The sequence below is a fragment of the Rhamphochromis sp. 'chilingali' genome (assembly GCF_963969265.1).
Source record: "Rhamphochromis sp. 'chilingali' genome assembly, chromosome: 15".
NCBI lineage: Eukaryota > Metazoa > Chordata > Actinopteri > Cichliformes > Cichlidae > Rhamphochromis > Rhamphochromis sp. 'chilingali'.
The window spans coordinates 36300085-36314110 of record NC_137942.1 but is presented as its reverse complement, the minus strand read 5'-3'; the positions used below and the strand labels follow the sequence as shown (position 1 = coordinate 36314110).

General features: G+C 45.9%; 1 protein-coding gene across 3 annotated transcripts in view; it reads right to left on the bottom strand.

Moving 5' to 3' along the window:
* Positions 1–14026, bottom strand: part of ap2a1 (adaptor related protein complex 2 subunit alpha 1) — a 39313-nt gene that overhangs the window by 6450 nt on the left and 18837 nt on the right. Inside the window, exons 7-16 of one of the 3 annotated variants that reach the window (XM_080906543.1) lie at positions 12370–12538; positions 12114–12251; positions 11783–11965; positions 11221–11318; positions 10910–11141; positions 10633–10821; positions 10393–10547; positions 8109–8171; positions 5913–5975; positions 3252–3334 (exon numbers count right to left, since the gene is read on the bottom strand). In XM_080906543.1, coding sequence (XP_080762669.1) covers positions 3252–3334; positions 5913–5975; positions 8109–8171; positions 10393–10547; positions 10633–10821; positions 10910–11141; positions 11221–11318; positions 11783–11965; positions 12114–12251; positions 12370–12538 — 1373 coding nt within the window. The remainder of the gene's footprint in view (positions 1–3251; positions 3335–5912; positions 5976–8108; positions 8172–10392; positions 10548–10632; positions 10822–10909; positions 11142–11220; positions 11319–11782; positions 11966–12113; positions 12252–12369; positions 12539–14026) is intronic. The other 2 variants (XM_080906544.1, XM_080906545.1) reach the window with 2 other exon arrangements.

Genomic DNA, 14026 nt, shown 5'->3' with positions numbered 1-14026 from the left:
TTTGTGATGGAGATAAGACAGCGTACAGGAAGGAGGGAGACAATCTGTCCCGCTGGTGCTCAGCAAGTCACCTGAAACTGAACTAAAAACAAAAGATCTTATGGTGGACTTCAGACAGCTTTCTCCCCACTCGTGATAAACGAGTCTGCTGCAGTCTCCACCTTCAGGTTTCTGCTAAACTCACAGCTGGACCCACAACACCAACTAGGGTGTTGGTGCCAGAGCCCAGCAGTGGCTGCATGTCCTCCCTGTCCTAAGGAAGAACAACCTGGAGCAGAAGCTGCTGCTGGCCTTCTACCAGTCCTCAGTAGAGAACATGCTGTCCTACTGCCTGGGTGTTTGGTATGCAGGGCCCTACTGAGGCCACGTGGAAGGTAAGTAACACTGTCCAAAGAAATCACTGGCCTCCATCTGCCACCCCTGGAGGCCATTGCTAGCTCCTCCTGTCTCAGGAAACCCAGCGTCATCACAGGAGACCCCTTACATCCCACCACCACCTGTTTGACTGCTGCCTTCATGACGGTGGCCCTAGTCATTTAGACCCCACACCTCCAGACTCTCAAACACCTTCTTCTCTGGCGACATTCAGCAAACAATGCCATGTTTGTGCTTTCTTAATGCCAGAGGTTTGGATTTCTGCAGCAGGTTGGCAGCTTTTGTGCACCATACACTAGGGCTGGGCGATATGGCCTAAAATTCATATCACGTTATAGTTTGAAGCACGTGCGGTAACGATATATTCTTTTCTTCTGTATAACGTATTTTCCACACTTAAATCGAGAGTGTGCCTTATGTATGACTTCTGGTTGTGCTTACTGACCTCGAACCAATTTGGGCAGAAATCTGTTAAAAATGTTTTAGTACAGCTTTGATAAGCTGCACTGCTTGATGGATATGAGAGCATTACGCTGCCGTAGGGAGGAGCTTCACGGAGTAATCTGGGTCCTAAACTCCGTCTCTTCAGGTCCCAAAGTCAAATGAACACTGAGAGCTAAAAACTGTCTGAATTCTTTCATCTTTAATAAAATCATCAGCGTTGCTGCTTTACCAGGTGTAACAATTAAGTTTTACATCCATGAAAACAGAATTTACTACATTTAACGGAGTTAGAACTTAGCGGAAGTTAGCTCGCTAGTTTCCACCTAAACATTTCATATCATGTTCTGACTGAGATTTCTGAAACTAATTCAAACATACAGCTCTGCTGTCACTTCCAACATAAATGAAGACAGAAAACTAAACAGCAGAGACGTTTGTAGGGTTACTGACGCTGGGCTAGCTGGTATATAATGTTGTGCTACGTGATCGCTAGCGACACAGCTATGTTAGCATAACATTAGCACAGTGAAGCTGGAGGATGAAGCCAACTTTTTTTCCACTGGATAAAAGTTAACGTGAGGGATTCTGGTGGTCAGGGACAAATGCAATCGCATAGCAGGATGCTGTACACGGGCCAAACTCCAGTCAGGAGAACAACTGAGATTATTCATCCACAATACGAGGTTAGTCATTAATATACTGCAACAACATGGGAACAGAGCAGCTGCCAGAGAATTCAACATTAATGAATCAATGTTACGGAAGTGAAGGAAACGCAGTTTTTGGCTTTCCCCATATTTCAGAAGTGCTTCATCTCTTTGCTGTGACTGTCGCCCGCCATCATTTGCAGATGATAATGGTTGTAGCCTGTCACTACCCGACCCGTACCGGAAACCCGATCAGTACCCCGCATGCGCAAATGTTACGTCACTTCCTCTCTTTGCCAACATTGCGACATTCAATATATTTGAATGATACGCGCCCAGTTAGCTCCTAGCATTTCTCAACAGCTCTGCCTCCTTTTCGACTGCCCGGGACATTTGAACAATGGATAATCCGTATACAAAGAAATTCATGCTTTTCTCCTCAACAGAGAGCGTCCCCCGATTGAGCAACAGCGTCGTAAAATAAGAAGAATGGCGCCTAATTACAGAGTTAATAATGCAGACTTTGTAATATCTCACGTGTAGATTCATCAGCCAGATTAAGTGTTTACTGACAATTGACAGTGATAGCACACATCATCATCACTATTCCAACAATCCTCTCCTCACAGACGAGCATAAACACACTCGACTATCACTAAATCAGATTTAACACACGTTTGTAATGACGATAATTCAGTTTATAATAGGGTTTATTCGCTCGGTCAGCAGGTGGCGGTATCCTCGTACACTGGGGAGTAAACTGCCATTAAACGAACAGAAGAAGAAGAAAACATCTGCACATGCGCGGTACGGATCGGGTAGACCCGATTTGTACGGTCAGACTTTACACATGCGCAGTAAGGATCGGCGAGTCCTGATCCGTAACGTTCTTTTTATTTTTCGTTTTTGTCTACATTGTACTGAAATGCTTCATTATTGCAAACATTTTAAGATATACTTGTTATTCTTAACATCTTAACAGATACTCTGACCCATAACTATCGTAAAACGCTACGACCGGAAGTAGAAACCTTTCGCGCATGCGGGGTACCGATCGGGTTTCCGGTACAGATCGGGTAGTGACAATAGCCGCTGCGATGCTTTCGACCAAAACAGGCGCAGCTTCATGACATCATCAACATGCGCTATCGCGGTAGAGCGGTATAGTCAAAATCTCTATCGTTGGCCAAATTTATATGGTTTCTATCGTATATTGTTTATATCGCCCACCCCTACCATACAGCTCTGCACCCTGTGACCCTGGTCTTCCACTTTGTGGATGAGATCCTGGGGCTCCTGATCGTGCAAGATCTAGGAGGGGAAAACTCCTACTCACAATCTAGCTCGCTGCAGCAGTAATTCAAGTTCAGTGCGGATTCTTTCATAGATGTTGGTAAAGGCAGACTGAATTGATCTCATGTTGTCTGTGTGAGTGTGGCACTGAGACTGAAAACCCTTCATGAATGAAGAGGTGTGGCTCAGTACTTTGTCTGTGCAGTTCATAATCTCAAACTGTAAAATACTGGCAGCCTCCTGCAGCAGAGGCACCTGTGGTATACATTTGAAAATCTCTGCCTTTGAATTTGAGGTTGAGATTAGTGAGACTCACACTAACTCACTGCCTCCCCAGCAGGGTGATGACACCTCACAGCTTTTTACAGCTGAGGGGTAAGAGCTACACCACAATATAGCCATTCAAACATAATGAATTACTTGCTAAATCAGACATGTATTGGTAGGAAAAGGTATAAGAAGTAAGCAGAAAACCCCCAATGTAATACTCACCCAGATTCTGACGATACTCTGACTTGATGCCGATCTGCAGCAGCTGATTCTCAAACAAAACTCCGTTGTTTTTGCACACAAACCTGGGAGGGAGAAGACGAACAGTGAAATGACAAGAACAACATCCCTGCAGCTATTTGACAAAACTGGTCCTACTTAGATAATCAGCTATACAGTATTGTGCAAAAGCCTCTTTCTTATTTAAAATTGGAAAGAGATCTACTGATGGTACTTCTCAGCAACAACACGCAGCCCCAAACCATTAGAGCCTCCACTAGTTTAAAGAAGACGCTCTCTTTTCTACCTCTCTCCTGAGAACCCCGTATACACTGAGGATGATTTGAACCACAAACTTCCTGCTGCTACTGATATTCAGTCCAGTACTGGTAACTCGTTGGTGTAGAAATCCTATTTTATGCCTGTCAAACTGCTGTCTTTGGCATTTTTCATAGGCAACATACTGCAACAAGATAAAACCTAAGTCATGTGTACACAACATCAATCATAGGTTAATGTTAAAGAAGCAAAATCAAAATGTTCCTGTGAAAATGTTAGATGCAAGGAGTGGAAAGGAATGCTGCTAATGTCCACAGACAAACTTCCACAGGTCTTTAGAGACACCAAGTGGAAAAACCCAAAACAAACAAACACTATAAAGAGCTGGGGTTGGTTCAAGGCTTTTGCACAGTACTGTATCCTAATTTTGATATTTAGCAAGTAATTGACTCACCTCTGTGGGTGCAGTGATCTGTTAGCCACTGCTTTAATGTCAACATTCATCAAGTCACATAGATAGAATAAGATGGGATCAGATCTAACTTGGTTCCTTCAGTGAACACACGTACAGCACATATACGTTGGGATATCATGGCCCGGTGTGTTACGGCTGATGAGACCTCTACTCCTCCAAGAAACTTTATAGATCCAGTGATTTCAAACGGGAGTCACAAGCAACATCAGACAGTGAATGTTCCCCTGAGGGAAAGCAGATCCCACATCTGGGCTGCTACCACAGGGTGTGCCCTCCATTCCCTCACCAGGAAGCATGGCTGGCTGTCGGAGAAAGATGAACACTGCACTACAGCAGCAGAGTGAGACCCCTTTAACACAGGAGAAGAACATGTCCCACCCTGCCTCTAAGAGACCACTGTTGAATCTCCCATCCTACGACATGCTGGGCCCTCAAACGCTCACCTTTAACAGTGAACGTGGCCCGACAGTGATCACATAGGCCATCGTGCCCAACAATCAGAACATCGTTTACAAATGCAGACAGCACCCCAGCTTAACTGAGAGCGGTGGCGATGAAATGCAGCACTCCATGCTCAGACGTTTGACGCTGGCCGAGAACTGCAATCGGTAACCTGTAGCAACAGTTCGCAGCAACCACGGAGAGGAGGCACAAGCTGAAGCAGGTGAGCAACCAGCAGAACCCAGTGTGTCTGCAGGAAATGCATCACCTGCTTAGTTTAGTTTGGTTTAGACTGGGAGAGGAGAGGGTCCTGCCGTGCGACAGGAGTCCACAAGCATCTTTTTAGGGTCGAGTGCCGGAGCTTGTGATTAAGGCTTCAGGCCCAGTCAACTGTCTCCTAGCATAGACATCCACCAGGCAGAAGGGGCATGCCATCCAAAGAGAAACCCCACCTCTGAGGACAGGGGCGAACAGTCACCTCCTGGCCGGGGATGTCCTACCGCGAGGACGCCCCAGTGTAGACCCAGTACACACTGGAGAAATGACATCTATGGGCTGCTCTGGAAAACGATTCACGTTAACCCCGAGGACGTGGCTGGAGAGAGGCAGGTCTGAGCTACCCTTCTTAAGCTGCTGCCCCTGCACACAGCTGAGTGGTGTTACCAGTTACTGAAGAATGTGATTAATGTTTCAAATGCCTTTGTTAAGACAGTTTTTGACATTATCCATTAAATGGTTCTCAAATTCAGTGCAATATTGGAGCGTTCTTAGCTTTACACGAGTCGGTCGAACTTTTTTCCCTCGTTTAGTCGACTAAGAAATGAGTCACCAGGAACATCTCTGGTATTGGTACACACCAGGTGTGTGAGACGACAGCAGAGATGACTAACAATAGCTAGCTAGCCCAGCTCGGCAGAGGGGTTCTGCTCCTCAGTGAGAACAGCCTAAGAACCGGCGACAAGTGATATACGTGCAGGCAGAGCCACACGTACGTCACTACAGGCATTAAAGAATATCCCATACTATATGCACTGTACCAAGTGAATCGCCTGAACGGGAACCACATATGTGTTAACCAAACAGTTACAAACTGTCTGATATCTGTTCTGCCACAGCTGAAAATGTTCAAAAATGACAGAAATAACCAAATAATCTTTTACAGGTTACCCTGACAAACGAAGGGGAATCAAATTAAACCGTTATTTTAAATATTGGAACTGGATCAGTACACAAGTGGCACTGTATGAATGATGTAATCAGAACTCTGTATTCAAATATACAGAATCCACACTGGAAAGTGGTATGAATCAGACTTAGTAGGGCCTCTAATGTACATGCTTTTTAAAAACAGCAGCAGAACTATGTAGAGCTGATATTTTAATTAAGTGTGCGGACTCTTTTTGACAAGGAATCAAACAATTTTATGCCGAGCTACAGCATGAAAATGTTTAGACACAGAAGAAGCTTACTTGTTAAGAAGTTCATCTGCCTCAGACAGAGGAGGAGCAGGATCCTCAGAGGGAGGAGCAGAGCTGGGAGGCCACAGGACAGGGCAAGGATGCAGGGACAGCCCAAGAACAAAGCAGGGATGGAAGCAGATAGGCAACAGGACAAATAAGGAATGAATGGGTAAGAGTGGAAATGGGAAATGAGAGCAACTCATTCAACACAGTAAACAGGAACGGTGTGATGAAAATTGGCAACAAGATAAAGATAAAGTAAAATGCAGAGCTGGTTAGTACAAGCACTTCACAGGTGAATGATACACACAGTGCAGAGTTCACCATGCACTCTGAATGTGCATCTGTGGTACAATACTCACACAGGCCCGCATCGAATAGCTCTATACTCACTGCTTAACACACGGGCCCACCGCTAAAGAAATAAGCAGGGCTTCAAGTAACGTTAAAGAAAACTAGGTGAACATCAGCACTAAACATGCATATTGTGCACATAAAATGTGATGCCATTAATGATGGTTTTAATGTGCGCACAATATTTGCCCCGCAGTTGCTAGACAGTGTTTCCATGTTTTTACAGTTGTAATGATCATCTACAGTCTGTTTAATGTTCTCCTACCAGTCAGGACTGCTGCTGTGCACAAGCATTCTGGGGGGGTTAAAGGTTATTACCAATAAGGTGCATCAACCACAGCAAAATATGAGACACTGTGGATCAATGGAGACACAATGCATTTGACTAAGATATCAGCTTCTGCTCCACTGAAAAACAAACGGGTGTCTGAAAGAACGATGGTGCTCTTACCCATCCAAATAAACTGACGGCAAATATATTTATAGCCCTTTTCCACTGGTACCTACTGAGCTCGGCGCGACGCAACTCTACTCGGCTGCAGTCGTTTTCCATTACAATCGAGTACCAAGTGCAGAGTTTGTGTGCGACACAAACACAACACAAAGCGATGGTGTACCTGCTGTTGGTGTGTGGCCTTGCGGCTCGGGGACCACGTTTTGTGTCATTGTTGGGTTAAAACATGGATGTTTTGTTTTTCATAAAGGAGTCGCTCTCTCTTATGACTCATTGTGCGACGCCACTTAGTGGCCAGTTGGATCAACACGACTCGACTGGTTTTCCATTACAACCCAGTAGTACCTTGTCTGCGTGCTTGTCGTCATAGTAACGTGTGTGCGCGTCCCACAGCACAATTAATATGCAACAAAGGTGGACGTCGAAGCGAATGCATACCTGCTGCTGGGTCTGTAGCTTTTCGTCACACTCGGGGAACACGCCGTCGTTTTCTGTAGCCGTTCTGATTTTTGTGAAAGCAACGCCAAGCAGGTACCAAAAAGTACCTGCTACCAGGTACTGTGACCTAATGGAAAACCCTGCAAACCGTGCCGAGTCGATTCCAGTAGGTAGTAATGAAAAAGGGCTGTAGGTACTAAAACAAAGTCCCTGGTACCACCTAATGGAAAAGCCTAAAGACCAAGTCGAGGTGAGCTGAGTACGGAAAAGGGCCGTGAGATACCCAGGGCTTCACAAACCTACAGGTTGAAAATAATATTAATAGTAAATGTAATAACAAAATCATCTTTTATAGATTAATCTGTAGCATTGTTATATTACTGTGATGCACCTGACAGGAGAAGCAGAGCAATAATTCAGGACCACAGCTCCGAGTGAGACCAGAAGCTTGATGGGATGGGCAGCAGCCAGACACCAGCAAGAAGCACTTTATCAGGACAGACTGACTGAACGAGTGTTTTTGCTGTGTGGTTTATCACAGAAGGAAAGCCCAGAAAAGAGGGCAGTGTGTTGTACTGACTACAGAGCTGTGGATCTGCTGCTCTCACTACTCCTGTGTGGACAGTGTTATATCGATCACCCACAATTTTAGACGAGCAACTACCAAATTGAATGCGGCCTTTGGCACTGTGTACGTGCCCTGTATGAAGCAGTGCAGACGGTTTACAGAGCACGTTCCCTGTAACGTGCTCCCTGCTGCTGCTGCTACAAACCATGTGGCTGACAGCAGAAAAGTTTGCACTCAAAACAGCAAGTTTGACTAAGCTACTTCACTTACGTGCAACAAGTCACCTCCTCAGTAACATACATGTTAAAGACATTTTCAATGAAAAAAACAAAAGCCCGAGTTGCATCTTTTTAGCCAGTTCTAATTTTGTAGGTTACTACTGGTCCCTTACTCCGAGTCACCAGAACCCTCCACCAATAGGGAATCGGAGGTCTCAGTGGGCTGTTCCAGATCTCTGTCAGTGTCAATCATGGTGAAGGACAGGAGAAGACACGCATCCGTATCAAAACACACAGATGTGTAACCGCACAAACAGACACACACACACACACAAACACAAACACAAGGGAATGGAGAGAAGGGAAAGAGAAAAAGACGAAAGACAGTCACATACATAGCAAGATTAAAAAAAGCAGACCTGCCAACCTTGAAGCTCATACCGAGTCCATCGTCTCCGTTTGCCACAGATCAGAAACGCTGCGATCCAACTGTGACTCGACTTCTTACGTTTCTTAAAGCTTTTTCTTAAAGATAGTGGGCTGACCCACTACGGATCATGTGCTCCATTTACATGAGCCAAAGCATGAAGGCGTGGCTTATCATCACCAGAGGTTGCAGGTGAAACAATTATGAGAGCCTGGCTCACACCATCATGTGCCCTGTTGAGATCACGTGACTGCAACAGTGAGTGGGGGTTGGAAGGGATCTCAGAACTGGATTATAGACGGCAGACGGCTGGTGTCGTAAGCCCCGCCCTCTGTTCAAAGATGGTTGTTCACAGTGGACATGCATGGCCTCTTTCAAACCATCTGCCTTCTCAGAATGTGAACCCTGGCACCCTTGGAAGAGTGACCTTTGACCTTTAGATGCCGATGTAGTCGAGCCTTGTGCTATCCAGGTGGCTCTTCTATGTTGTGCCATGTGTTTGTGGCACTCCTCGTGTGCTGCACTGCGTACCCCATGTTGCGTAGCTAGTGTTTGGGAGGTGTGTTTGTTGTCTGAGGGTGTGGCTGAGTTTGAAGTGCACCAGGATGCCTCCTGACTTTCTCTGCTAAACCTACATGACAATGTCCTTCCGTTGTCCTTCCGTTTCTCCCTCGTTAATGTCAGACCTCGTTTCTTGTCCGTCTTCTTTGATTTGATGGAGCCCCAGTTTGTGGACCTTATTGGTGAAGTCAGAGTTTTTGATGTAGTGGGGCGTGTTCCTCACCATGGGAGCTGGGATGGTGGTGAGGTGCTTGGAAGCGTTGTAGGTGGCTGAGTATACACTGCTAATAATTGAGTGGGACGACTTCTTTGTGAACCCTAAAGGTCCAGCCACCCTTTCACTGAAACAGTTTCTGACAAGACTTCGCCAACGTGGACCAGCTAAAGGTCCAGATGCATCTTTCAGGGCTTTGCATTTGTTAAGGGTTTGACTTTCTTTTATCTCCTACAGTTTTCTTGCTATACATTCAAAATAAAAACCCACTGCCTACGTCACACGCTACAGTTCAGCCTTATGATACCAATATACCTGCTGACAGTGCGGTGCTTTTAACAGTTAGGAACACAACAAGTAATCATAGTATTTCACAGCACAATACATGTTATGGCCTGAGCAGTCAAAGAACGAACTTTTCTTTGAGAGCCAAACCTGAAGCAGTACATATTTACTCTTTGAGGAAACGCCTGTGCTTTTATCTCATGCTATACCAATCATTAACATCAACAGCGGCTCTCAAAGAAAAACCAGTCATCAACAAAGAGACGTTGGACCGCAGCATCAGATACAACATCCAACTACAAATGTCTTCAGGTTGGCAGGTCCATATAAGACAAAGAGAGCAAAGTAAGACAGAGTGACCGGTGACAACATGAACAGACTGTAACTACCTGCATCGTAGTTGAAAAGCACAAACACAGCTCCACAACCATCTTACATTCACCACACAGTAAAGAAACAGCAAAGTTTGCCAGTGATGTTTGAGACAGTCCAGTATGAGTCAGTCTTACAGTGTTGTTCCTTTTAGCTCTGCTGCACTTCAGTCATTTTTAACCTCCAGGTACATTCGTGCACAGAACAAACCTGCTTTCTAGCTGAAGCTAACTTTGTTCCACGCTGGGCCCTGCACTACGATGCAAACGTGCACCTTTGTCTGATCGGTGCAGTCTAAGCTGTTTCTATCTTATGGCTGGTTCACCACTGCACACAAATGAAATTGTATGAAAACAGATGTTACTTTGAGCTGTTACTGTGATGTCCCACAATCACCACACACGAGTGTTTGTAATGTTAGTCCTAACGACCAAAGCTGATGATTATTCTTAGTTCACAGGGTGCTGACTTTGAGCAGCTGGTTTTAGTTTCATTTCCTTTTCACACAGCTCTGCAGGCTCACAGCTTCTGTACAGCCACCCATACTGGACTTGACTAAAAGCTTAGTTCAAGAGTTCATCAAGACATGAACTTTCACCTCAGGAAGCCGTCGTCATTCACAGCAGCAGAAGGTGCAGCAGGCCCTGAATCAGAGAACACGTCCACGAGTAGGCTGCCAGCATTGGTCTGAGCAGCACCGACGGGAGCAGCAGAGCGAATTCCCAGCAGGTCTGCTGATGGTGACGGGGTGGACTGGAAACCAGGAAAGTTGTATTAAATGGAAAACATAAGAAAAGCTGAGAGTTTTGCAAACAAAGACTAGAGAAAGCGTGCTTACAGCATTAGATGCAGCCATGGCTGCTGTGTCTGGGCCCCGGTCGGCCCCTCCATTCAACTCCCCAGCCTCTCGTTTGCTATCATCCAGCTCTGTCACAGAGACGGCTCCTGGGCCCTTCTTCTTCTTCAGCTTGGCCAGAATGGAAGACTCCCTCTCTGGAAAGGGAGGCATCTCCTCTAAGACGGTGGCCTGAAGGGGAAACGCATGTTGTGGGTTACCTTAGCCAAGCAGCCCTGACCATTAACATAATGTCGTTTTATCATTGGTGAGAACTAACCAAGACATCGGTGCTCGCAATCGAAGAAAGCTTGAGATACTCGACAGCACGCTGTTGCAGTTCCACATCAGAGTTGCGGATCTGGCTGTCACAGCGCAGCACCTCTTGGATGGTGGCCTTGGTCTCTGGGAACAGGTTGATAAACTTGATGTAGGCCGACAGCAGCAGTGCACGAGTGGGCACCGAGCACAGGTGGAACTTGGAATGAAGAAGGTTGAACTGGACCAGGGGGCTAGATGACAGGGAGACGGGCTTATTACCCAGCATTTCGACTGTCGACTTGTTACCTTATCAGATTAAAACCACCTTACCTGGAGCGTGGGTCACCAGCAATCAGGTTCCCAAACTCTCCAAGAATGTAGCCTCCTACTTTCACCATGTTCTCATGACAGGCAGGGGCTTGCAAAGCCTGGAACACAAAGGTTTAGTGGTTTTCCTGAAACGGATCACTGAAACAACCTTCTTTAGGATTAAAGTATTTTTCGACTTTAGGCCACGTTTGCTTTTGCTCACATCTCCTTCAGTTCTTACTGTTGACATTCAGACGCTTGAGGACAACCACTGCTGTTGCAGACAAGATAAAAACACTGCTATCACATATATGAATCAATTAACCAAAGGTAAACACACTCAAACCGTGGTGTGTGTGCTCCTGAGCAGCTATATTATTCATATATGAAAGTCTGAAGAGCCAAACCAGAGTGTGAGACTAATGTCCAAAAACAAAGTTTGAATGTAAAGAAGGAAAAACTCTTCTTAGTGAAACATCGGGCTGCAGAAGAGCCGTCCCAATAAAACACTTCCGAACCATCTTCCAACTACAAGCTCTCTCTATTCACCTCCACAACATTTCGAGGGTTCATGAAGCAGTACCTCAAAGACCGTTTTGGCAGCGTAGCCTTGCACATCGTCTCGGTTGATGACAATCTGAATGACGCGGTACCACACCTCCTCGCTGACGTAGTCCCCAGCAATGCGAATGAGGTTGAGGATAGTGTCTACATACCAGGAGTAGTCCACGGCATATTTCTCTGCCAGTATGGCCACTTTCAGCACCTGAAACAGCAAAGTCAAAACTGGTTCATCTGTTCAAAGCTGACAGAGTGGATCAGGACTCACCACTCACGTGTTTTCTGTAATGGTGCTAAGTGTTACCCCAGGCCTGGCATAAACAGCATTTGCTTGCACAGTGACTCACACCTACCATTTCCTCTCTGATGGAGTAATCTGCCGTTTCCAAGTAGCTGAGCATCTCCGCTACGATCTGTTTGGCGTTGCTGCGATCACACATGGCATACAACAGATCGGCCGCTCGCTGTCGCACACTCACGTCCCTCTCAGTCTGCAGAAGCACGGACAAACAATAAGAAGAGGAACACTGAGCGCCAACAGTCCGCTACACCAGTGATGGTGTGTGTCTTTGTGAAGGTAAGCATTCATTCTTAAATGTGAGGCGTCACCTTCAGGGCATTGATAACGGTCTCGATGTGCGTCTTGACCGCTTCGTGGGAAAACTCAGAGCTGGCCAGCGTACACATGCTCTCCAAAGCCAGGTAGCGCAGGTTCGTCTCTCTGTGCTGCAAGAACTGACCCAGCTGGTTGCAGGCTCGTACCAGGAGGTTTGGCTCGCTGAGTAGGAGACAGAAAAACTCCCTTCACTGACAGCCTGGTACAGTTCTGAGCAGCCAGTTAGCACAGAGTCATGGTTTGTGTCCGTTTTGGTTTTAAGGTGACGACTCGACCACCACGCTGCTGCTTCTAAGGTACTATAGACCAGCGGTGCCCAACCCCCGGGTCAGGGCCCGGTCCGTGAGTCGTTTGGTACCGGGCCGCGAGAGCTGAGGCTCCGCTGTGAAATTCATGGTTTTCAGGGTTTTATCGTTAACTCGGTTCCCCTGGGTCTTTCCCGTGTTGTAGTTGTGCGTCTTATTTTGAAAGAAGTATTTACGTGTTACCATAGCGACCAGAGAGCATTAAGGGGCAGAGAGGAGGACGTTACTCTCAGTGTTGTTGAAGCATTTGAGGAGCACGCTGCTAGCTCAGGCAGTAGAGCAGGTCATCCACTGATCGGAAGGTTGGTGGTTCGATTCCTGGCTTCCCCCAGTCTGCATGCCAAATATCCCTCGGCAAGATACTAACCCCAAATTGCTCTCCGATGCATCCATCGGAGTGTGAATGTGTGTGAATGTTAGCTATGAAGCACTTAGAAAGATGCGATTGTGTGAATGGGTGAATGCACAGGTTGTGTGAAGCTTTGAGCGCTCAGATGAGTAGAAAAGCGCTATATAAGAACCAGTTCATTTACCCTTTACCAATAAAGTTACACAATTACTCAGTTAATTTTCAAAATACCACAGTTTTTATCTTGGTCGTATTTATTTTGTCGTATTTATCCGCCTTAAAGGCCGGTCTGTGGTGCATTAAAGACCGCTGCTGTAGACTATAGAGAACTGATGATTTTCACTCAGCACAGGCATCATCTTTAACTTCTACGTATGTAACGTTGTTAAATAACTGCGCAGAATAATATAAAACCTCTATGAATATACCATAAAGAAAGACTTAATCAGAACGTGGGGCTTTAAACCTGCTTCACACATACAGAGGACCAGACCATGACTGTACAGAGGTTCATCTACATATTTCTGTCTTACGATAAGAGGAAGAAGGGCAGTTCTAACAGTGTGCCATCTTTAGTAGTAGTAAATGTAAGAAATCTGTCAGCAGGGTTTAAATGAGAAGAAATCAGATTAACATTGTCCATTCAATGTTTTCTGAAGTGAAGAAGCTGCTTGGATGAGAAATGAAACATTCTGGGCTTTTCTATAGTACGCTGTGGAAACTGTCATTTAATTGTTTATCTATTAATGAATTACTTTGGTGTCGTTTGGTTACTGGAGGAGGAAAAGTTAAGAAAAACACATTTTAAAGTCTCACATGTCTGCCCAGAGTAGTCCAGCAGTCTGGGCTGGAGTCTGTGGGCTGAGTCGGACCCCCGGGCATACATCTCACACCCCTGTTCTAGCAGACCCTGTGCACACCCACCTGGGAGGAGATCCCCCGGACACCACCTGTTGTCTCATTAGGAGCATGCCCCATCGTTGTTAGGCATGCATG